Here is a 24,655-nt window from a genome sequence, read left to right on the forward strand (position 1 = left end):
TAAGTGCTCAGTACAGATTAGCTGTTACTACTCTTAACTGGTTGTTAGAGTCCGAACAGCCAGACTTCAGCTATAGGTTTGATTAACAGAGAGGTAGGTCAGCTGCTTTTCCCCCTCAGTTTTCCCCTAAAATATACTTATACGTGTATACTTTCTTTTGAAACCAAAACACATAACAACACTCTCAATATTCAAAAGGTGACATGTGAACAGCAAAGTTTCAAAGAGATTGGCAACTAGATACAATATGGTAGCTTTATTACTAAACCTTAAATATTAGCAAATATTACTTTACCACAGTCTGTCATCATTCCCCGGGTTTATATAAAGCATTTTCTTTTCTAATTCACCTTAACTCTTTATTTTGAAATCAGGCAGTCCCTCAAAAGAGCTCCTCAAACCTGAACACCAGTTTGTCACCTAGAGTTCCAATTTAGGGCTTACCACCTTGTAACAGTAACAGCTGTCTTTTATTGAGGGCTTGCTCTGTGGCATGTACTTTAATGCCCTTTTATCTCTAATCCTCACAACCACCTAGGAAAGGAGGTATTATTGGCCCTATTTTAGGTGCAAGGAAATTGAGACTCAAGGCAGTTATATAATTTTCTTCAGGCACGTAACAAGTAAATAAAGAGCTTGTATTTAATCCAGTGTTTGTGTGACTCTCATGTGACTTGAGAAGAGGTGTTTGAAGTTTTGTTTACAAAAGCAAACTGTAAAGAAATTTCTAATTAGGGATAAAAAGTCACTGAGGTACCTGTGACTGTAAGACTGACTTTCTGGGACTGAGTTTGGGTTTATGTGGGTAGGAATAATGCTTAGAAGAATTAGTGATTTCTCTTACACAAGTTTTTCCTCCTCTTCTCTCCCATTTTTCTACTGGCTCATCACCTCATCCCCCCACCAGGAGTAGTTTGTTTCCTCCTCTCTTTGTCTTACCTGTGATAATCAATGTCCTAAAGTAGGGGCAGAAATTGAGCCTGATCAGCTTGGAGGCAGAGAGAAGGGCCCAGATTCCAAAGTGACTTCCTTTTTTCTTTTCTTTTCTTTTTCTCTTTCTCTTCTTCCTAATTTTTTCTTTCTTCTATCTTCCCCTATTTCTCTCTTTCTTTCACCCTACAGAGAAAGAAAGGAAGGAGTAAGAGAAGTAGAGCGGGAAGGAGAGAGAGAGACAAGGAGAGACAGGGAGAGAGGAAGGAAGGAAGGAGGAAAGGAAGGAAGAAAAATTAGGAGGTGTAGGGGTGGGTAGAGAAAACAGGGGAGACCCAGGACAGTGGCTGGGTCTTGGGGTTCAAGTCAAGGTTTTCTTTCCTCTCTGCCTTGCCCCTTCCTTCTAATCACAGATGTTGCCTCCAGTGATGGAACACCTCTAGTTCTAGTTAGTGGTGACTGAGAAAGAGGTGGTAATCTACTTGTCAACTGGTATTTGCTTGGCCTTTCAAGGATCTGTGTAAGACAGCCTCAGATCCCTAATTCCGCCTTGTGCAAAGTCGGATGCTCTCCCTAAGACTCCTCCACAGTACAGGGAGCTGATAATTTTGTGTTCACCTCTAGTTCTGACTTCCTGATTCGACTAAATTTGGCTTCTCCCCTTTGTCTTGTATATTCTTTTATCTCAAATTCTACATCTACTTACACTTGGAAGTCAGCCACTTTCCTTGACTTCTATTATTTAAATATACCATTCTTACAAGGCCTCTTTGTGTAGAGTGAGCGTTACTGAAGGTAAGGAGACATGAAGAATTACAGTGCAGCGACACAGATAACTTTAAATGGAATACAATACATCCCTGTTTTTAAAATGCCTGCAGCTATACTAATGTCCACGATTTACTTTGAAATCCTTTTTTTTTTTTTTAGAAAGATGAATGGCTGGAGAGATAGAGGGATGATAGATGTACAGATGTGTGATAAAACACATGTAATAAAATATTAATGTAGAATATAGGTGGGTAAGAAAATGGGTGTTGGCTGTAAAACTTCTTTCAACTTTGCTGTTTGTTTAAAATTTTTTCGTAATAAAAGATTGGAAAAAACAAAACCAAAAAAATCCCTTCTGTCTCTTTGCCAAGTCATTCAGCCATTCATCCCACTCTCTCTCTCTCCAATTCTGGATTGTCTCTATAGCGGGGAAACCCTGCCAAAATTTCTGTTTATTTCTAATGGAAAGCAGTTCAGCTTTCTTTGTTGCATTATCTCCTACTAATCGTACTTTTGTAGTCTTTTCACCCAGCTACTTAGGATCTTCTCCTCAACAATTCCTTAAGAATTCTTTAAGAGCAAGAACCATCTTAGATATTTATATAATCTTTAATGCATTTAATGGTGCCTTGCCCAAAAGAGATACTGAACACATTAAATGAGGGCAAAGCCTAAAAAAGTTTAAGTCCTGGCTCTCTCACTAACTGTGTGACCTTGGACTTACTGTATAACTTCTCTGAGTGCATTTCCAAGTTTCGAATCTGAAAAAGAGGTATGATTTTTTTTAAATGCCTACCTCACAGAATTGCCCTAAGAATTAAATTGGATAATGTGAGCTTTTAAAAACTAGAACCAGTAATTGAACTATTGGATAATGAAAAGAGGGCAGAACCTGTTTATGTGACTGACTGTTGGGGGTCCCTGCCTTTCTGGCTGACGAGCAACAGGAATTCAAAAGCCAATATATTTTCCTCACGTGGCCGCTCAGCCTCTTCCAGTGGCATTCCTTCTCCTTTCCCATTTCTAAGACTAGTGGCAGCCCTCTTCCATGAGCTACTGTCCAGATGGTTCTAGTACTGTTACTGTCTGCAGTGCCCACTTGGCACAAACAAATCTCACGCATCCGTGTCAATACAAACAGTGGTAATGGGGATACCCAACTTCTCTTTTTTAGTTTTAGGTCCTAGTGCCTTGGGTTCTAGTAGTTATTTCTGCAGCATCAAAAAATGTCCGATTCAACCTTTTCAAACGCTATGAGAAATAAATTAGGTAATGCAAGGTGTTGGTTAAAGTGAAAACAGTGTAAGCATCCCTTATCCTCTTCTAACTTGCCTACTTCCTTAGCTGAAGATTGTATTAACGGGAATTTAAAAATAATTGTTCCCTCAGCAACTGGCAAACTTTGCAGATGGCCTCTTACAGATCTTGGGAGTTGCAGAAATTATATATCACAAGCTGAATTATGAAAGACCAGTCTATATCAGGATGTCTTCCCAGAGAAAGTCATCTGAAACCAACATTTAAAAAGAAGAATACAAAAGATTTCAAAGGGCCCTGAAATGGTTTCACCCAAGTTAGTTAAATACATATTAATATTTTCTATATTTCTTAGTGAATATTTTAGGAATTATAAAGCTTCTTATAAAATGTGAAAAGATAATAATCAGTTATATAGAGCATGTTTCAAAAATCTTGGACCTAAATATCAATACTTAAGTATCTATTTAAGAGGTTCTTTTGGAAAGGCAGAAACGTAGATTGTTTTCTTAAAGTACCTTTACCACAATGTCTGCAAAACATTTTGGCAGAACTACGTGATTTTAAAAAGTAACCCACACTCACAGGACATGTTTCTTCTTAGGATTATAAAACACTTACAAGGATATAATCACAACAACCTTAGAGTAAGGATCCAAGTTCATTGTACTATCTGTGGCATTAACACAAAAATAGGATTGAAGGATTTCTTTTGTTTTATCTTCAGCGGTTGGCAGTGGGCTCAAGCTGTCTTCTTCCATACTTAATCATTTTGATTTTCCTTATAATCGATAGAGGTGTGTTTAATCTAGCTGACCAGTGTTAGAGGTGTAGTCTATTTGAGGAACCAGAACATCTCTGGCTCATTTGATCACCCCATCTTCATTTACTTGTATTCACATGAGTGTTTATTGGGTACGTATTGTGTGTCTTAAGGCACTGTAACAGATGCTGTGGATTCAGCTGTAAACAAAAACAGAGACACTCTCATGGAACTGACGTTCTAATACATGTGTGGGTTGGCGGAAGAGGGAAGACAGATTATAAGGAAATAAACAGGTATACCAAATGGTGAACTATTAGAGACAGGGATAAAAACAACACAGGGGAAGGGACATAAGGGAGCCAGCTAGTGAGATGTGGGGTGGGGCCAGAATTGCTGTTTAACATATACAGTCTAGGGAGGCCTCTCAGAGAAGGTGACATTTAAAGGATGAGGGAGGGAATTCCCTGGCGGTCCAGAGGTTAGGACTCTGTACTTTCACTGCCAAGGGCTCAGGTTCAATCCCTGGTCAGGGAACGAAGATCCTGCAAGCTGCCTGGCAAGGCAAAAAAAAAAAAAAAACAAAGGATGAGGGAGTGAACTATATAGATATCCCGGAGAAAAGTGCTCCACGCATAAAGAAATGCAAGTGCAAAGGACCCACCTTCTTGAGATGGTCTCTTACTCTGAGAGGTCTCCATCCTCAATCCCTGCCTCTCCACCTCCTCTGTTCCCTTCCGTGGTGTTTCTCCTTCTCCCTGCTTAGAAAAACAGCCTGTGTGGGGCTTCAGTGGTGGCGCAGTGGTTGAGAGTCCGCCTGTCGCTGCAGGGGACACGGGGTCGTGCCCCGGTCCGGGAAGATCCCACATGCCGCGGAGCGGCTGGGCCCGTGAGCCATGGCCGCTGAGCCTGCGCGTCCGGAGCCTGTGCTCTGCAACGGGAGAGGCCACAACGGTGAGAGGCCCGCGTACCGCAAAAAAACAAACAAACAAAAAAGCAGCCTGTGTGGAAACCGGCTTCTGCTCCTCTCCCTATAAGCGCTCATTCATTCTTTTTGATAGCGTTGTTGTCAATTGACATTTATTAATTCATTCTTTAAAATATCCATGCAATTGAATAGAATTTCCAATTCTTAGGATATCTGTCAGCTACACACTAGGTATCAACATAACAAACGAACTTGATTGATTACTCACAGTTTAACCAAAAAAAAGGATGTGAAATTCGTATTTTAGCCAGAGGAAGATTCTCAGCATTCCAGAACCAGAACATTGCATTTTGAAAGATTAGATTTAAATGCTCTCTTCATTAACGTATTTTAAGATCAGAAAGGCTAAAGAGTTACAGCTATAGGAATTAGAAAACTTGGAAAAGATTTCAAAATGTCATCCGGTTCATCCCCCTGCCTCTTGGCAAATCAATGTTGAAGCTGATCTAGGTCACTGAAAAAAATTTCCATTGAGAGAGGGTCTACAATTTCCTTTTGTAGTCTGATTTAATGAATTGAACTGATTTCAAAAAACATTAATTCACTTAAATAGCGCTTTTTGTTCATGTTCTTACCCCTGTTTAGAATGCTTTCCTCTTCACCCACGCAAATTCTGCAATGATTTAATAACATTAATTCTCCATAAAACCTTACTTGTCCATAGAGGCCACTGCTATTTTTTTCCACTTCTGAACTACAACATTTATTTGACAATTAAATGTGAACTCTCATTCCTCTTATAAAGTTACATATATATGTTTTATTCAATATTTCATTAACGTAAATATGATCTCTCCGTTCATCCTGTCACTACCAGAAGGGCAGGAATTGGAGCCTGAACAATTGTTTTGCTTTAGCATGGTACTTCTTGTATACAATAAGCACTGATAAATCATTGTTCAGTTTTGCACTAGAGCTGGCTCATATCATTTTGCTAGAGCCAACTGTGCATATCCCTTTCCAACCCAGTGTTGGTGACATCATGTTGGTAGCTTAAGGTCAATTGTGATGGAAATATTTACACGACAGAAATTGGCAGATGCTACAAATCAATGGCCTGGGTTTGTATATGGCTTTACCATTTACTAGTTGTGTGACATCGGGTGAACTATCACTCTGCTTCTTAGTCATCTGATACTACTCTGCCTCTCAGTTTCTTCATCTGAAGATAAGGATATTGAATTATCTACATATTTCATAAAGTTGTTGTGAGTAGTATATGAGTTTGTGCATGTACACTACTTGGAAAAAATCCATGGTACATAGTAAATATTCAATAACTGATAGCTTAATTTTTATTAGATCATCCATCTACCTATCTCATAAATTCTCAGCTGCTCTGTGAAGCTTTCAAGGAAGTCCACAATATAACCATGCTTGATTTTTGCAACATCGTCTCCCACAATGCCTCAGCTGTATAGAGTAGGACACATTCTCTGCTGTCTCAGTGAATTCTTCTTCACCTACCCATATGATAAGGGAAGCTGACCACAGGATGAAAATCTCTCTCTCTGGATATTTACAGGAGAAGGGTCACTGGCTGAGAGATTGGGGCTATAGCAGTAGCTGGTATGTTCTAGCATCCTGACTTCACAGGCAAAAGTTAAACCTCATTTTCCACAGAATCAATGGAAGAATATAAGACTCGGTATTATACTTAGTTATACTGCAGGTTAAATAGGCTTTCCTGGGCCAGGTGGGAATTTGACCAATATTTATAATACTGTTTTATGGGAAAAAGTATTCCCAACTCCCCAAAATCCTTTTGCAAACAAAATTTAAGAATACAATTCTTCTGAATTGTATACTTGGAAATTAATGAATAGGTTGATTTTTCTGGGTTAACTGATTCACACAGGATTTGACTAAAAACTTTTTCTTCCCTAAGATCTTGGATCAACCAATAGAATAATTAACAGTAACAGGAAAAATAATGACAGGTTTTCCAAACCAATCTCCAGCCCAACCCCAAACTGGGAAGCATATGTGCTTTAAGTTATAGACTTTGGCTCTCAGAACCATAGAGTTTTTTTAAATAGCTTTTATTAAATATTGAGTAGTATCAAGAGGATTTTATAAAATATTGGTGAGTGTAAGGAATAGCAATACAATGAAAAGTTGTGTACCTACCACCCCGCATATGAGATAAAATATTACTTATATCTGTGAAACCCTGATCTGGTCTCTGATCCACTTTGGAGGTAAACACAAGCTTGAATTTGGGGGTTATTGTTTTCTTATCTTTATAATTTTACCAAATATTAGTTTCTCCAATATATTATTTAATTTTATACGTTATTGAATTTCACATAAATGGTATCATATTTAGCTAATAATTCTTTAGCAAGTGATTGTTGTTTTCTTTTTGAACTTTAATTTGATACATGACATACCTACAGAAAAGTGTACACCTCATATGTGTGCTGCTTGATGAATTTCTGCAAGTGAATATACCCATTTAACCTTCCCTGAGATAGAGAAACAGCATTATCAGCATCCCAGAAGCCCCTGTTGGCCACCTGACAGTCACTACCCTCCTTTCTGCCTGGGGTATGCAGTATCCTGACTTTTAACCTTGTAGATTAGTTTTGCCCGGTTTTGAGTTTTTTATAAAGAGAAATATACAGTATGCACTCTGTCACTTCTGGTTTTCCCATTCAATATTATTTTTATGAGATTCATCCTTATTGTTACATGTAGATTGAACTTAATTCATTCTCATTGCTCATAGTATTCAATTGTGTCAATATATTGTAATTTATCCATTTTACTGTGCATGTTGGTTGGGTAGTTTCCTTTCTGTTTATTATGAAGAGCATGGATATGATCATTCTCCTATATGTCTTTATACTGAAGCAACGTGTTGTTTTAGTTCAATACTGGTTTCCTGAGATTCATCTATGATACTGTGGTAGCTGTTGTCTATTCATTTTCACTGTAGATAGTTCTATGGCATAAGTATTCCACTGTATGTTTATCCTTTACTGTTGATGTTTCTGGTGTTGCTATGAATATTCATATATTCTCCTAGAGCACATATGTACAGGTTTCTTTCTGGAATAATATCCCAGCTGAAGTGCTATAGCTCCTTTCCCCCAATATATTTCTAGTCTCAATCATTCATTTTTTAAAAAATTTAATTTAATTAAAAATTGAGATATAATTCCTATTATATAAAATTCACCCTTTGAAGCACACAATTCAGTAGTTTTTAAATATATTTACAAGGTTGTGCCATGATCACTACTATCTAATTTTAAAATATTTTTATCACTCTTTAAAGAAATGTCATACTCATTAACAGTTGCTTCCCTTTACTCCTTCCCACCAGCCCCTGGCAACCACTAATGTACTTTCTGTATTCTGGACATTTCTTATAAACAGAAGCACACAATATGTGGTCTTTTGTGTCTGGCTTCTTTCACTTAGCAGAATGTTTTCAATGTTCATCCATGCTGGAGCATGGATCAGTACTTCATTCCTTTTTATGACTGAATAATATTCCATTGAATGGATATACCATATTTATTTATTCATTCACCAGTCAATAGACGTTTAAGTAGTTTCCACATTTTGGCTATTATGACCAATGCTGCTATGAATACCTGTGTACAAGTTTTCGTGTGAATGTATATTTTCTTTTCTCTTGGGTGTAATTGCTGTGCTTTATGGTAATTTTCTGTTTAACTTTTTTTTTTAATTTATTTATTTTTGGCTGTGTTGGGTCTTTGTTTCTGTGCGAGGGCTTTCTCTAGCTGTGGCAAGCGGGGGCCACTCTTCTTTGTGGTGCGCGGGCCTCTCACTATCACGGCCTCTCTTGTTGTGGAGCACAGGCTCCAGACGTGCAGGCTCAGTAGTTGTGGCTCACAGGCCTAGTTGCTCTGTGGCATGTGGGATCTTCCCAGACCAGGACTTGAACCCGTGTCCCCTGCATTAGCAGGAAGATTCTCAACCACTGCGCCACCAGGGAAGCCCTATGTTTGACTTTTTAAGAAACTGCCAAGCTATTTTCCACAGTGGCTACACTATTTTACGCTCCCACCATTAATGTTCTAATCTCTCCACATCTTCTCCAACACTTATTGTTCATCTTTTTTGTTATAGTCATCCTAGTGGATATGAAGCAGTATCTCATTGTGATTTGAGACCATTATGTAATAATATATAAACAAGATCCTTGTCAGTCAAAAGTTTTACATTGTTTCCTTTCATCCCACTTCTATCATACATCCTGCACAGAAAGTGTCTTAATGTAATATATTTTTATGCTTTAAAATCTTCAACCAGTAATGCTGGACTATTTTTCAGCAGCAAAAATAGGTACATAAATTAACAGGTACGTAAATTAGAAATTGTTAGCTTCCTAGGTCCATACGTTTCTAATTGTTAAAATACTTCTGGTTTGAGTTATTATATTATTAGTGTTCCCATAGTATACAACTGATGAAAACAACATAAATGCATTATATTCTTTTATAAATAATTACTGAACATGAAAGTCAAACTTCTTTTGGAAATGCATCTCTTAAGGAGTAGACTGAAATGGTGCTTTTGGTGTCTTGATTAATGGACGTTCTGTGTGGCAGCCAGGAGATTTTTAATTTGCCGTGGGGCAATGCGTAATACGAAGGGAAGGTGGCCAGGAGGTATCCTTTCTTTTGTGAAGTGGGAAAAGGGAAATATAAAGAGAGAAAATGCGAAGCACAGGCAAGTTCCCAGGAAGATCACTTTTAAGTATATATGACTTTGAGGATTTTAAAATTAATTCTTAAAACAATCTGTGTTCCTGGAAAGTTCTCATGTCCTGTAGGGGTACATGTAACCCAGCATTATGTGGGAAATTATCTTGATGCAATCAACGGTAGCTTCTAAGAACACTAAGGCAAGCTATTTGTCACTGAACTAAAGGCATACAGACCACATTAAGAATCTTGAATCGTGCAATTGATTGAAATTAATTGAAATCAGAGGAAGAAGCAAGAGGATAGAGATGGTATAGATTGATACACTTAGGATAGGGTGCAAAGAGGGTGCATATTTCCAAATTATGCAAAGTTTGTATATTTCATTTCTTTCTCTGATGCTTTAATATTCTCCTGATGGTGTGGTTACAAGCCAGAATGGAGGTTTATGCAACAGTGTTCTGCAGAAGGAAGGTTCCTAGAGCCAGTACACACTTGCTTGTGGTACACCTGGTCATAGTTGTAGCTTACCCATTAGATTGACGAGGAGCTATTGAGTTTATTGGGCAGAGGACACATGGGCCAGAATGGATGTCATCAATGGGATGCCCATTTAAGACCCTGGGAATATGGAGTGCCTCATATTTACGTAGTGTGTCGTGATTATTTGATGCTCTTGGTTCTTCTAACCCTTTCAATTGACGTTAAGTACACATAACGCTCTATTTCCTTTATGTCTAATGTGTCTTACAAACGACTAGCTTCTATATTTAGTTTCATTTATCCTCATTTGCTTCTCTGATTTTCTAAAGCAGAGTGAGTATTCTTAAATAATACAGCAAACCACATTACACCGGGTTTGAAGACCACTGATACAGCAAAAAGTATTGATCCCTGAGCACTCAGGACACAGGGTGGGCTGAAGTAGTGGAAGCTGCACTTCCTTGCCCGCAAGCACAAGCCTCTCATTTCTTTACTCCAGTAAAACATGTAACCTATCGTCATTTTCTATGTGTTCCCCATCCAGGGTAGATACTTAGGTGCGGAACTGCAAAGGCACAGAGCATATGTGCAGCTTCACCTTTGCTAGATATTACCAAGCTGTGATCCCAAGTCTTTCCCCGCAATTCAGTCTCAATAAAATGTAAGAAACTTCCCATTGGTCCACATCCTCATCAGTATTTGATCATTTCGGACAGAACTATAGGATTTAACGACACGAAAATTTCCTATTTTAAAGGACAGACAATTCAGGTCGAAACAGAATTTTAAGTAAGTTTATTTATACATTGACTCATTTAAACAAATATTTATAGGCACTTATTGTATTCTAGACATTACACTAAGTGCTGAGGATGAATGAAACCAATCCCTGCCCTCAAGGAATTTACACTCTCTTTGAGAGACATGTACGTGAACAGAGAATTCAGGAGACGAGTGCAATAATGGAAGTAAATGCAAATTGCAATAGCATTGATGAAAGAGAGAGAGAGAAAATGTGGCTGACATGGGGGCAAGGGATAGTAGGAGATGTGTAGGTTGGGGTTTTTCATAAGATATGTTTGTTTTCAAATTTGGGTTTCACCTTTTAACCCCTGTACTTGTGGCTCTGTGATGATAACGTGAGAAGGCCGGATCGTGAAGTGTTTTATCCCCTGGCCCATGAGATAGATGATATAGAACCACTGAAGAGTTTCAAGCCATGTAATGACATGGTTGACATTGTGTTATAAAAAGAGACCTCTGATGGGAGCATGGAGGATGATTTGGGATTGAGGCAGGCATGAATGGTGTCAGGGAGATAAGCTAGAAGTCTCTTGCAGTTGAGATTCAAGATGATAGAGGCTTGAACTAACACAGTGGTAATGGAGATGGAAAGAAAACAGATATGAATGATATTCAGGAAGTAGCATTAATAGAATTAGGTGATAGACTAGAAGTGGAAAATGATGAAGACTAGTTTATCTTAATACTCAAGTTTCTTAGTTTATCTTGATACCCAAGTTTCTGCCTAACAGGGAACATTCATTCATTCAGTCAACTGATATCTATTGGTCACATACTATAAGCCAGGCCTTACGCTAGCTGCCAGGGCTACCTAGGGCTACCATGTTACACCACTCCAGGGAACATTATTCACATTGTGTACATGTGGAACATAGTAGGAATGGAATTCCCTGGACTTCTTCTGTGGTATGGTTCCAGATTATTTGTGAGCGAAACAAATATAGTCCCTACCATTAGGGAGTTCACAATCCTGTGTTCAGTAGCAATATTAATAAAGATGGGGGGAAATAAGGACTGTGTACAGTGGGCCTTTGCAGTATAAATGTTGTCCCTTGTTTCCCTTTCTGCTTGGAACAATGAGCTAGGTATATTGGACATATTGACCTTGACTGGTTTATGGAATGAATCTTCAGATGGAAATTTCTGTGAGGTCATAGGACATGTTGGTCTGGAGCCCTTGTTCCAGGTTTTATGGTGAGTTAGTTAAAAAGATGCGCCAGGGGCTTCCCCGGTGGCGCAGTGGTTGAGAGTCCGCCTGCCGATGCAGGGGACACGGGGTCGTGCCCCGGTCCGGGAAGATCCCACGTGGCGCGGAGCGGCTGGGCCCGTGAGCCATGGCCGCTGAGCCTGCGCGTCCGGAGCCTGTGCTCCGCAGCGGGAGAGGCCACAGCAGTGAGAGGCCCGCGCACAGCAAAAAAAAACCCAAAAAGATGTGCCAGTACACTTCCCATTTTGCACCTCTACCCTCTCTTCTCAAACGTGCCGAGAAGAGCTATAGTTCACACGTGGTCATGTTGCTGTGCTCCTGGAAGGGAGTTCAGAGGGAAGAGACCAAGACTCCACTCCAATATAAACCTCCTGAAAGTTTTTTTTTTCTTTCAGTGGCTTCAAATTGCATGCTCTCTGACAGGGAAGAAAAGAGAGTTGAGCAACTTGTATTAAAATTATCAAGGCCACATAAGATTTTCACATAATACAATGATTTCAAGGGTGAAGTGAATGAATTAAAGCGAATTTCTTTTTCTTTTCATACTTGTGTAATAAAAATCGCTGATGGACTGTTTAGACTTTATTTAGATATAAGCCACCCTCCCCTTTTTTCAGTGACAAGTGCAATGCAACTTTCCAACAAATTTTCTCCCAGTTTTTAAATTTTGAACACTGACAGTAGGAAATCTTCTATAGAAAGTTTGGTTCTGAATAGAAATATTTTTGCCAGAGGGAAATTTTATTGTTGAGTTTATAAAAGTTTGTAAAACAAAGTTGAGAATTGAAAAACTCTCAAATTGCAAAGCTGACTCTACGTTAGGGCTCTATGTATCATACTTCTAGTAATTCTCGGCTTATTAATATATTTTCCATAGTTCAAGTTTTATCACAGATACCTTTGAAAAAAGATATTTATTTTTGTGTCAACAATACTGTTAGCATCAAAGAAGCCATGATTAAATCTTGAATGACAACATGTAATAAATTGTAACACCTCAACTAGTTTCCATGTTACAGTTATGGGCACACCATAATAATACCCTTCAATAAGGATAAACAGTGAAGCAAGTTAAAAACAGGAAAAAACAGCTATGTTCAATGAAACTACTAGATGCAACCCACATTTTCAGTAATCTTAGAGAAAGTAAGCTTTAAACTAAGCATATCAGATGAAGATCTGGAACGTTTCATCAGTTTCTTTTTTACTTGACAATAATGAGAATAGCGTCAAATAAGATTTTAGATCTGTTCATTAACCATATACACATAAGTCTGACCTAAATGTTGAAGTCAAAATCCTAATTAAGACTTGCTAGGAAGAGTCAAGTAAAAAGTTTGATTTTAAGGCATGTGAAAAATCCATATTTCAAAATGCCTAAGAATCAACACGTCACAGTTAAGCCTCAAACCTGGTCATCAAAAACTATAGAAAGTTAGAGATTTTACTTAGGAAAGAGAAATAAATATATTCTCTGGGCAAAGATTTGAATTAACAGAAAAAGAACTGTATTGACAGAAGAAAGAACAGTGGCCAAGTAACTTTTTTTTTTTTTAAATACCTTACTTTTTTTTCCCCACTCTGGTGAAAGTTTATTTCCACCACATTGACACCAGTAGGAATCGTCTCTTATAAAACTCCTATAAAGATTTGATAATGGAATCCATTTAATTTATTAAAAGAATCTAATGAATTTAACACCAATACTACACTTACAGAAATGAAAAGTAACAGGATCTAAGTGTATCGTGTTTGCAACGTATTTAATTTAAATAAAATTGAAGATAATTCTTCTAAAACAGAGTTAAACTACAAAGAAGACACATTTTTTGCCTTTTTTAAATTGCATACTAGGGAATTCCCTATCAGTCCAGTGGTTGAACTCTACGCTTTCACTGCCGAGGCCCCAGGTTCAATCCCTGATCGGGGAACTAAGATCCCACAACCAAGTGGCCAAAAACTTGCATAATTAAAAGCAGATGATTTGTATTTTTGTTGCCAAAGAGTGATAACCAGGTAAACACATACACAGAGTTACCCTTACATATTATTTATTATATTATTGAAGGTCAAACTCTTCTGTTATATCTGCTATTGAAACCTCAGTTAGGTACTGAAAGTCATAAGGTGTGTTCTTTTGTGGGAGAATATGGAATTATTGCAATTTGTATTTACATTTAGTAATATATTAAAAAAAGGAAAGATGGTGACAAAGCAGGGAGGTCAGGAATTGCTCTGTAAGTTCCACATCCCCACAGAGCTGGGCCAGGATTAGGATGAAATGAATTGAGGCACTGGCCTTGAGTGCAAAATTTAAGGGTGTTCCAAGAAACCCATTATTCAAGATGATATTTTCATGCAGTATTCTTAAAAATCAAATTTAATACCAAAAGATCCACGATTAGCAAAGTATCAAAACTTTAAATAAAGATAGGATGGGAACTTCCCTGGCGGTCCAGTGGTTAAGAGTCCATGCTCCCACTGCAGGGGGCACAGGTTCGATCCCTGGTCAGGGAACTAAGATCCCACATGCCCTGTAGTGTGGCCAAAAAATAAAAAATAAAATAAAATAAGATAGGATGGGACCCCGCCCTTGCAGGATCTTCTGCCTCACCCTCCTACTGGCCCTGCCCAGAAAAGCTTCCATTCAACTCTTCTGTTCAGATCAAGAAGGGTGAATGGGCTGGGATAGTGGGATGAGCACCAAGATCAAGGCTTCTAGAAGCAGCCTAAACATTCTCCCTCCTGTAAATGTGTACAAAGGTAGGAATCATGGTACCAAGGTCCCCGTGACCTAGCTATAAGTAGCTTAGCCAACTTTATTTCCCCACTACATTGTAATAGTCCCTTCTAGACAGGATAGTCCCTTTAATGTTCCAACAATTTTTTTCCACTTTGATTTAGCTGTGGATTTTCTAAAAATACTTCAAAGAACTTTAAATCTGCTCAGAAGAAATAAGTCAATTTGGGAAATGCTATATTCTAGTTTCTTCCGTGGAGGTTCAAGATACCTATAGCATATTAAAAGCTGGGAGAAAACTGGCAGTACTAAGTCTATTTATTTTGTTTCATTCAGCGTTTCTCTGGTTTATTTTACTGTAGAAACATAGCATCGCCTAGTCTCTGACTTCAAGTACAATAAGGCAGCATCATTTAATCCGGCTCCCTGTCTTTCCTGGGCAGTAGCATTTTGCTCTCCAGATCCTGCAAGATATCTATCCACCTTCCCTGATTCTGGCTTTTTATTGGATCTAGGCATGGAGCAGCTCTGGAATTTTTGTGTGTGATTTTATTTATGTATATTTTAATTGAAGTGTGGACGATGGGATTTCATGACAGATGTCAAGAGACTCTGGGCGGGAGGATATTGACCCATTTTACCTCTACTCGCTGTCCTCTTTTTTTATTTTTTGGCTGTGCCATGTGGCTTGTGGGATCTTAGTTCCCCAGCCAGGGTTCGAACCCAGGCCCTGGCAATGAAAGTGCCTTGAGTCCTAACCACTGGACTGCCAGGGGAATTCCCAATGTCTTCTAAGTATATATTTATCATACTTCTCAGGTAGAGATAAGTCAAATAGATGTGATATAATGTCGGAAATGCTCATCTTATAATGACCCAAAAGGTGTGACCACAAATGGAAAACACTGTGAACAAGGACATCATGGGGGCCAGAAAATTTTAAACCCTTGTAATATCAGTCTGGGAACAATGAGGAAAGACAGACCACACAGTAATTTGAACAAGGAAAGTTTAATATAATTGTGGCCTATAAAAATGGATTGGAGTAACAAAGAATTGGCTAGAAAGAAGTCAAGAGAACACTAAAGACTAAGAATAAGAGCATCCACTAGCCTCAGGACTGAAACAGAGCAACCAAGAAAGACTCCCCTTCTTTCCTCCCCCTGGGCTGAGATACAGATCTTATTGGGAGAGCACAGCTTCGACTCCCTGGATGGTAGAGAAGTCGCACTGGTGGAACTTGCTGGCAATCTGCCCTCTAGGCTGCTAGGGAAAGCTGTTCCCAAGTAGGTGACTTACCAGAGACACATTGCTATAAAACAGTCAAAGGTGGAGGGTGCTGGGGGAAAATGCTGGGTGCCGGTGGCGGCTGGCTGTGCACAGCAGGAGCCTGGCACTGGAGAAACCAACTTTGCTGCAGCAGCTGGGCCCTGGGGAAACTGCTGGAGTGTGTGCTGGAAAAATTAGGAGCTAGAGAAGCTACACTTGAAGGGCTGTAGCAACCTGCCCTGTTGAGCACAAGGGAACCAGGAAGCAAACCCTTTTCCCTCTGTAACGTTTCTCCAATGCCCCCTACTGACAAAATGTCAATGCCAGCTGGTAAGGAGAAATATTTAAAGGGCCCAGATCCATTTTCACAGAGCAGGTAAAAAGACGAATATGGACATGAGAGGTAATAAGTTGATAACTGGCTCCTCTAGGGAAGAAAAATGATCTGAGGAAAAATTGTGACTTATAGGAGTGTGATTAACAGATCTTGCCCGACAAAAAGATAAATCAGATAATTCATCTGAAGTTAAAAAAGATAAAAGAAACATTGCGTATAGAACTCGATTATGGCTAGATGGGAAAAAGAAAGTGCTTTCTCTGAGAAAAGTCTAGTTCAGGAAATCCTGGGGGCAAACACTGGAGGAAGAATTTCTGAATATGAAATACAGAGGAATAAAACACTTAGGATGGTGACCCAGAACTGGCATCCCCTAGGATTGCAGCTAAGAGAACCAGGTTGGATTACTGCTGTTCTGTTTTTTTTTTCCCTCTTCTATTTTTTCTGCCTTTCTAGTTGGTAATTCAAATTTCTCAGACTGAGCAAATGCTGGTTTTGTACTTTGTTATTTGGACTAAGACTACTATGATTTATGTTTCTCACCCTGAAGGCAAGTTGGAGAGAGCAGACAAATGGTTCAGGCCACCGTCCCAAAGTCTAGAGTGAAACTGTAGAACCGTGGGCGGTGGGATTAGAATTGGATAGCAACCTGCCTGGTGCCTTGAAAGTAAAATGCAAGAACATCAATAAAGAATGGTTAAATTACTACAGAAGTTAAATTATTACTTCCTTTAGGGTGTTCTTAGATGCTTCATCACAGACATTTGTAAACTTTTACATATAATATTGCACTACTTCTCGCAGATCACTGCCACCCACATAGGACAATTACCAACACCAAAATACCAAAGGGCTGATTTAAGAAGATGAGTTTTATTTCTCTGACTCTTGGGTAATAAATGAGATTTTTAGAAATTATATTGGTCGCCTGAGGTAAAAACGGTGTCATTTAGTAAGTTGATATTACCGTCAAACACATGTGCCACTCTAGTCAGCGTCGTTCCTGAAGTACAATTAGACAGGTGCTCCATCAATGTGGAAATGATATGGCGAGCTTCGGCCTTTTTATGACAATGCTGTACTCTCTTATAAATACCTGAAAATGGTCCATGGGAATGCTAACTGGAACAACAGGAAAGGTTTATGATGCTAAGCCCTCTAACTACAAACATTCATCTCTTGTTACAGCCATGCAAATTATTATAGGTCCATTGACAAAGGGAAACATTGAGAGAGCTTACAACAAATCATACAGTATTGAACTGTATAAAAAATTAAAATGAAAAAAATACGTCAGAAAGTTTTGGGGTCACTTAAGTTGTTAAGCTAACTATCTTAAAAGTATATATAGGACTTGTGAAAATCTTGTATACCAGAAAATTCTTGGTAAGCTCATTTACATTTCTTGTGTAATCATTTGTAGAGCACATGGAATAAACCTGTGCAAGCCATACGTATTTTTTTTCCTGTTCAGACTACATGGAAGTTTCTTTACTCTTTCCTCATCTATGCAGTTAATGTGCTCTCACTGTGAAGGATAATGGAAGATGCTGACATATAGAGATGTGTAAGACGATGGTACTTAAAGAGCTCATGCAAACGCACTAACTTCTCATTCTCTGATTTTCATTTTGGCCCATCTAAAATGATTAAGTGAAAAATACTAGTCTAACTGATTAACATTTTATACAGAAAAGAATAAGTTAAATGAAAAAATTTTCACTTTTAAAGAACTAATTTGGACCTTATAAACACTCCATCCTTCCATCTTCTGAAATAGCTACTTCTTTCTGCTGATCCATTCCACCAGAATCCTGCATCATTTTCTCTTCAGGGCAGGGATTGGCAAACTTTTTCTGTTTAAAAAAAACCCAGATATTAAATATTTTAGGCTTTGCAGACCATGCAGTCCTTTTCACAACTACACAATTCTGCTGTCTTAGGCAAAGGCAGCTACAGACAATACATAATAAAGTGAATAAAGCCATGTTCCAATAGAACTTTGTGGACACTGACATTTGAATTTACATCAGATTCATGTGTCATGAATATTATTCCTCTCTTAATTTTTTCCCAACTATTTGAAAATGCAAAAACCATCCTTAACTTGTGGGTTATACAAAAATAGGCATCAGGCGAGATTCGGCCTGTGGGCTGTAGTGTGACAACACCTGGTCTACTGGCAGTGCTATTTCTACAAGGGCTGGGTGACTTCCACTCAATTACGGTTCAAAGGAAAACTCTCTAAAGATGGTACTATTTATAAAGTTTTCCCATACAACCATTCAAAACTTTAGCAATCATCGATATGTCCATTATTTTTTACTGCACGTCTGAAAGGTTGTCCCACTTTATTAGCTGGCCCATCGAAACCTGTTTTACAATTTCACAGTGACTTTTTCATTTTTCATGAAGAAAAAAGTATATATAAAATAATTTAGTGGTTAGAAGATGAAACCTGAATGAAAGAAGCACGGATTCTGGTCTTGGTTTTGGGAGTTCAGTTCTTTGACTCGATAAATAACTTGACCGTTTCACATCTCATTTTCTTTGTCTGGAAAGTCAGAATTTCCAGGTGTTGTTACTAAACAGTTATATTAAACGTTAAAGGAGATGGAGGGGAAAATTAATGCTTATATTTTCCGGAATAGGCACATGTTCAGAAAAACGTGTGTGTGCGTGTGCGTGTTTTAATGCCATAACATACAACAGAAAAGAGGTATGCTTCTGAAGAGAAATCTTTTGGGTGATTTGTTCTGAACATTTCAGGATAGAAAAAAAAAATCTAAGCCCAAGAGTGAGATCATACAAACTATAGCACAAAATACACACATGTAAAATTTCACAGTTTCCCTCTGTGCCTACTATTACCAGGAGAGGTTCAGTTTAGGGGTCTGTAAAAATGTTTTCTTCCTTTAAGTATAACACTCTGAGCCAAGACATCATCAGTTCCAGGCTCAGTCAGCTCCAGCTGAAAGTGTGAATGTTCAGCAAGAGGATATTTTTGAAAGGAGACTGAAAATCCGCTGTGCCAGGTACCTGAAACGTTGTTAGGGTATTCAGTGGAAAATTTCATTTCCCCATTATAAATAACTGTAGGATATTTTAAGGAATCCAAGACTAGTAACTTCCAAGAGTTGCTTATATTAGCTCCACTGAAATGTGAAATGGAGGGAGGATGTCCAAGGATGGCTATAAAGCTGAATTACCGGATATGATTAATTAAAATAAATAATTCACCATTGATTAAATAGCCCTTAAAATCCCCAGTCAAAGCACCCAAACACTGAGGCCTGCATATTTTGCTATCCACCAAGTAAAACAAAGAACGGACAAAACAGCAATGGAGAAAGAAAGAGGAAGGAAAAGCCCCCATGATGGTTACTTAAGTTCAACTGCCTTAGAAGTTCTTATTCAAAAAAGCCCGTCTGGTCGCCCGTATTTGAAATATTGGCTGTTACTGAGCAACACATTTTCTGGTAGTTCCCGGTTCTGTGGATTTCCAGGGAGAAGGATAACTCCAAAGAAGGCGGCATAACACCGACTATGGTAGTTATTGAATTTTTGGGGGTGGGAGAGGACAACTCCAAAGAAGGCGGCATAACACCGACTATGTTAGTTACTGAATTTTTATCTCCCTTTGACCACAGAAATAATCAGCTTCCGGTAACTTCTCTCCTCCTTTGCAGCCCCTACACGTTCAAAAACGCAACAAAAAAAGTCAGAGATCTTTGATAGACTGAGGTGCAATGCGCCCGAAATAAAACTGTCTCGTTAAAAGGCAAAAAAAAAAAAAAAGAAAGTCTTATATGTGAGTTGTGTATGTGTATTTATGTGTCAGTGTGGGGATGTGTGAGGCGTGTGTGCTCCGGTGCATGTGACTAAGTGGGGGGGCGGGGGTGTAAGGTAGGAAACTAACGCAGGCAGTCTGGTCTCTCTCTCTCTCTCTCTTTTTTTTTTTTTGGAAGGGTAAGCCTGGCTTCCCTTGGCTGGTCGGCCGCGTGAGGTTGGGAAGACGCGACCCTGGCGCGCGCCGGCAGCGCGGCAGTGCCCGGGGTTAGAGCTCTCCCCTGTGACCGAAAAGATAATTAAAAATCACAGGCGCAGGAGACAGCTCCGTTCCTCGCTGCGCATCAAGTCCGTCGGGATAAGTGGGTCCTCCTCGCATGCCGGGGGCGCCCGGGCTCCGAGGCCAGTGGGCCGCGGCGAGGAGTAGGTTGGGCAGGGGGTGTCCCAGCGGGTGATGCAGAATGAGTCATCCAGGGTGGCAGGCGGTCGTGGGAAGGCCGAGGAGGCGGGAGGGGCGCGGCGAGGAGGCTCGCGTCTGCGGGGGGATTTCTGGGGAGAGGCGGGAACGTGGGGGAGAAAACTGGGGAAGGGAAAGCCGGACGAGGGACGCGTGGAGTTGTGGATGGGGAAAGGGAAGGTAAAACTAAAGCCCCAAAGAGGAAAGAACAGTGTCCCCTGGACCGCATCCTTACCCCCGCGAGGGCGCTCGCCGAGTCACCCCGCCCCACCTCCGCTCGCACGGCTGGAGGCCCCTCAGTCGAGGGAGCATCTATTTAGAGGGCAATCCTGGTCCCCAAGCCACTCAACTACAGCTCTCCAAGTTCATCTTGCGCTTGAAATAGGCTCCAGAGACCTTGACAGACACCAGGTCCCCTCTTCCGCGCCCCCCACGCTCTCCAGGCCCCTTCAAAGGCGCAGACCCCCAAGTGCCCGCTGGGCTAGTGGAAGCGACGCTTTAAAAAGCGGGAGAGTCGTGGCAGGTCGCTACCGGGGTGAGAGAGGCGTTTGCGCTGAGCAATAAAAATGCCGATTAATGGGTACGTGGATTGATTTAAGTAAGATGGGGGGGGCGATGAGTGATGACTCAACTATGTTTCTTCCTGAATACTCCGAAGAGGAGGCACTGTAACTTCATTTCTTTTATAAAATCACTTATTACTGTCTAGTGTCAGCTACGCTGTTAGGAATCTTTGAAACTTTGGCAACTGATGATTCTTTTTGCAGACAAGTTTTCAAGCTTTGCGAGGTTTAAAGGAGATTGACAGCAAGGAACGTAGCAGTACCCTACGAGGAGGGGAAACGGCCCGGTGCCCCCTTCTTAGGGGTGCAATAGCCTCAAGCGGATTTCCCGGTTTCTGCGGGCGCCCCACATTGTTTTGTTTTGAAGGCTCAGAGTTTGAGGCTGGTCGGAGACACCCACGTGCTTCTGACTCTCATCAGCGTAATGATCGCCTTAGCCAGAGTCGTGTCTATATAAACCACAAAAACCTAATCATTAGAAATCCCAGCCTCCAAAAACCACATTTTAGGTAAAACTGCCGTTTTTTTCTGCGCTCCTTCATCCTCTCGACCACAACTTTTTTGGGGATCCAAAGTCGCTTTTTAAACCCACATTGGGAAATAAATACATAAATAAATAGCCATTGAAGCATTTTGAATATTTTATTTTGTAGTTTTATTTTTTTTCCCCGGGAGTGGTGGGGGAGAAAGTTAAGACATTAGACCCAGTTTTAGATGCAAAATAGACAATAAAAGATTGAGATTCATGGAAAACTGCTGGGGTTTTCCCCCAGCGAGGGTTTTTGCAACTTACTTTAATCATCAAGCTGACAGTTTTCCAGTCCTTAAAAAACTCACCCTTGTTCTCTAGGAACGACAAGTCTGAATATAGAAGAAAAGTGTCCAGCCACCCACTTGAGTTTCTGAAAAGTATTTTGACAAGTGTCCCCTCCATCCCAATTTTTTGTGTCACTTAAGTAAAAAACAAAAACAAAACAAAACAAAAAAACCCCACCCAAACCCTGCAAAATCTTTTTTTCCCTCGGGAGCCGCTCCGGCAGAGGTGGAGGGGGGGTAGGGTGGGGGAAGGGTGAAGAGAGCTGAGAAGTCAGCACAGACGCTCAAGAATTTTCCTTCCTCCTCTCCTGAAGTTACAACGAAAAATAACGACAGTCAGATCAGCCGGCGGCTCTCTGGCGTCTCAGCTTCAACCTCCTCCGACCAAGAGGGGGTTCCTTGTCTTGGGGGGAGGAGGCGAGAAGCAAGAGGACGCGACCAGGCGAGATCCCCGTAGACCGGGGCCGCCTCTCTCGGCTTCCGAAGCTGCGCGCGGCGCCCCGGGGGCTCCTTCTCGCGGCCGGCGGGCGGCGGCAGCGGCTGCGATTCGCAGGCTCGAGATCCGTTGCCCCGAGATCCGCTGCCCGCGACTTACCTCCTGGCACCTCGAAGCACAAGGGTCAGGGGTGCTTTGCAAAGAGCAGGAGAGAGTGGATGCGAGGAGGTGGCGGTGAGAGGGCGAGAAGAGGAGAAGGGAAAGGAAGGAGCCGAGCCGGGGAGCCGGGCTGGCAGCCGCCGCGGGAGGAATCTGAGTGTGCAGCCGGCGCGGGGGGAGCGGCGGCCGCCGCGGAGGAGGCGGCGGCGGCGGCAGCGGCGCGGGCGGGCGGGCGGCGGCGCGGACGCCTGCAGCTGGGCAGCAGCGCGCGGCGCGGAGCGGCGGTGGCGGGCAGCGCGCGGCGATGCTGGCCTCGGGGCTGGACTGCTGAACCCACTCGGCCCCACCGCCGGACTCGAACTGGGAGGGGGCGCCAGCGCACCCAGGACGCGGTGCCCCACGGGACCCCACTACAAGCTGCTGCAAACTGAAGCCTCCCGCCTCCCCGGGCCAAACACATCCCGGTGCCCGTTCGCAGCTGCCACCCCGGGTGTTCCAAAGGCTCCGGCAAGATCTGCGCCTCCCGGGTCTCCCCACCCGCCAACCCGATTGCTCCGCACCGCCACCTCTGGCTCCCGTCAGACTCCGCCCGGCAGTCGGCTTCATCGAACTTGATTTCTCACCTCCTCAGCCCCATCACCTCCAGCCCCTTTCCCCCGTCTCGCCTCCACCCCCCCAATTTCCTCCTCCTCGCCCCTCATTTCCACCCTCCTCCCCCTCCCCCGGCCACTTCGCTAACTTGTGGCTGTTGTGATGCGTATTCCCGTAGATCCGAGCACCAGCCGGCGCTTCAGCCCCCCCTCCAGCAGCCTGCAGCCCGGCAAGATGAGCGACGTGAGCCCGGTGGTGGCTGCGCAACAGCAGCAGCAGCAGCAGCAGCAACAGCAGCAGCAGCAACAGCAGCAGCAGCAGCAGCAGCAGCAGGAGGCGGCGGCGGCGGCAGCGGCGGCGGCGGCGGCGGCGGCCGCGGTGCCCCGGTTGCGGCCGCCGCACGACAACCGCACCATGGTGGAGATCATCGCTGACCACCCGGCTGAACTCGTCCGCACCGACAGCCCCAACTTCCTGTGCTCCGTGCTGCCCTCGCACTGGCGTTGCAACAAGACCCTGCCCGTGGCCTTCAAGGTAAGAAGCTGCGGCCGCCCCCCGCTCCCCGCCCCCGGCCGGGCGCCGCTGGACCTGCCCGCCGGCGTTTCCAAGCCCACGGGGGCCGGGCCCCTGACTCGGACGGCCTCCAAGGCTCCTACCTCGGTGGCTCTGACCCGAGGGACCCCCGTGTGGCCCTCTTCCTCCGGATCCCACAGCGGGCTCGGGGCTTAGTGACCCCGCGCAGATCCTTCCCTCTCCCACCTGTGCCCGTAGCCACCATTTCAGCCCTTGTCCCCTTTATCCGTTCATCACCCCTGGAGCCTTCCGGCCAACTTCCCGACCCACTCCTCTGAGCGGTCTCCCCTCCCCCAGGAGCCCCCAGGTGCCCACTCTCGGCGGCGCCGCCGGGACGTGCTCCACCCCGCCCCCACTCCCCAGGAGCGAGGATCCCCGGCGTTCTCCCCCGAGACTCCCGCGTCCCCTTCCCCGGCATCCCGGCCTGGCCCGCAGCGCGGGCCGCTGCGCCGCCCCTCCCCGGAATTCCGCGCTCTTCCCTTCCCAACCGAACGCCCTCCGCCCGTCTCGGCGCCCCCTTCTCTGACCCGCTTGCGCCTCGGCGGCTCCGGCCCCTCCCGGACTCGGGGGCCGGTGTTGGTGGGGTGCCGGCGCCGGGCGTTTGCGCCCGGGGCGGGGCGCCGCGTGCCGGCTGCTGGCTGCGGCGCGTGGGCCGCATTATCAGTATCCGAGAGGGTCCCGGGCGAACCTAGGGACTCAGGGAGCCAGTGAGGGGCAGACAGGACGGGGGCGTTTTCTCCGTCTGCAGACCCGCGCCCCTTCCCGCTACCGGGAGGAAGGCGGGGCTGCAGGGGTCGCCGCGCGCCCGGAGGCGGGGGAGTCCGGGAGTCCCCGGCGCCGGACCCTCAAGTGCGAGGCGGCGCGGGCCAGTGGAGGGGGCGGGGGCTCCGGCCGCCTCTTCCACCCGGACCCGCTCCCCGCCTTGCTGCGCCTGGGAGGGAGAAGGGAAACCTGTGAAATGCCTTCGGCTCGCCCGCCTTGAAAACTGAGGTGATATTGTGCGATTCGCCTTATTCTTACTTTTAAGGACTCAGACCCCA

The 24,655-nt window shown here is 43.0% G+C and overlaps 1 protein-coding gene across 5 annotated transcripts in view; it reads left to right on the plus strand.

Moving 5' to 3' along the window:
- Window positions 1-24,655, plus strand: part of RUNX2 (RUNX family transcription factor 2) — a 313,937-nt gene that overhangs the window by 63,820 nt on the left and 225,462 nt on the right. For 2 of the 5 annotated variants that reach the window (XM_060163021.1, XM_060163023.1), the window contains exon 1: window positions 23,205-23,576. In XM_060163021.1, coding sequence (XP_060019004.1) covers window positions 23,205-23,576 — 372 coding nt within the window. Of the gene's footprint in view, window positions 1-23,204; window positions 23,577-24,655 lie in introns of those variants that run through there. The other 3 variants (XM_060163022.1, XM_060163024.1, XM_060163020.1) reach the window with 3 other exon arrangements.

Source organism: Lagenorhynchus albirostris, chromosome 10 (assembly GCF_949774975.1).
Source record: "Lagenorhynchus albirostris chromosome 10, mLagAlb1.1, whole genome shotgun sequence".
Classification (NCBI taxonomy): Eukaryota; Metazoa; Chordata; class Mammalia; order Artiodactyla; family Delphinidae; genus Lagenorhynchus; species Lagenorhynchus albirostris.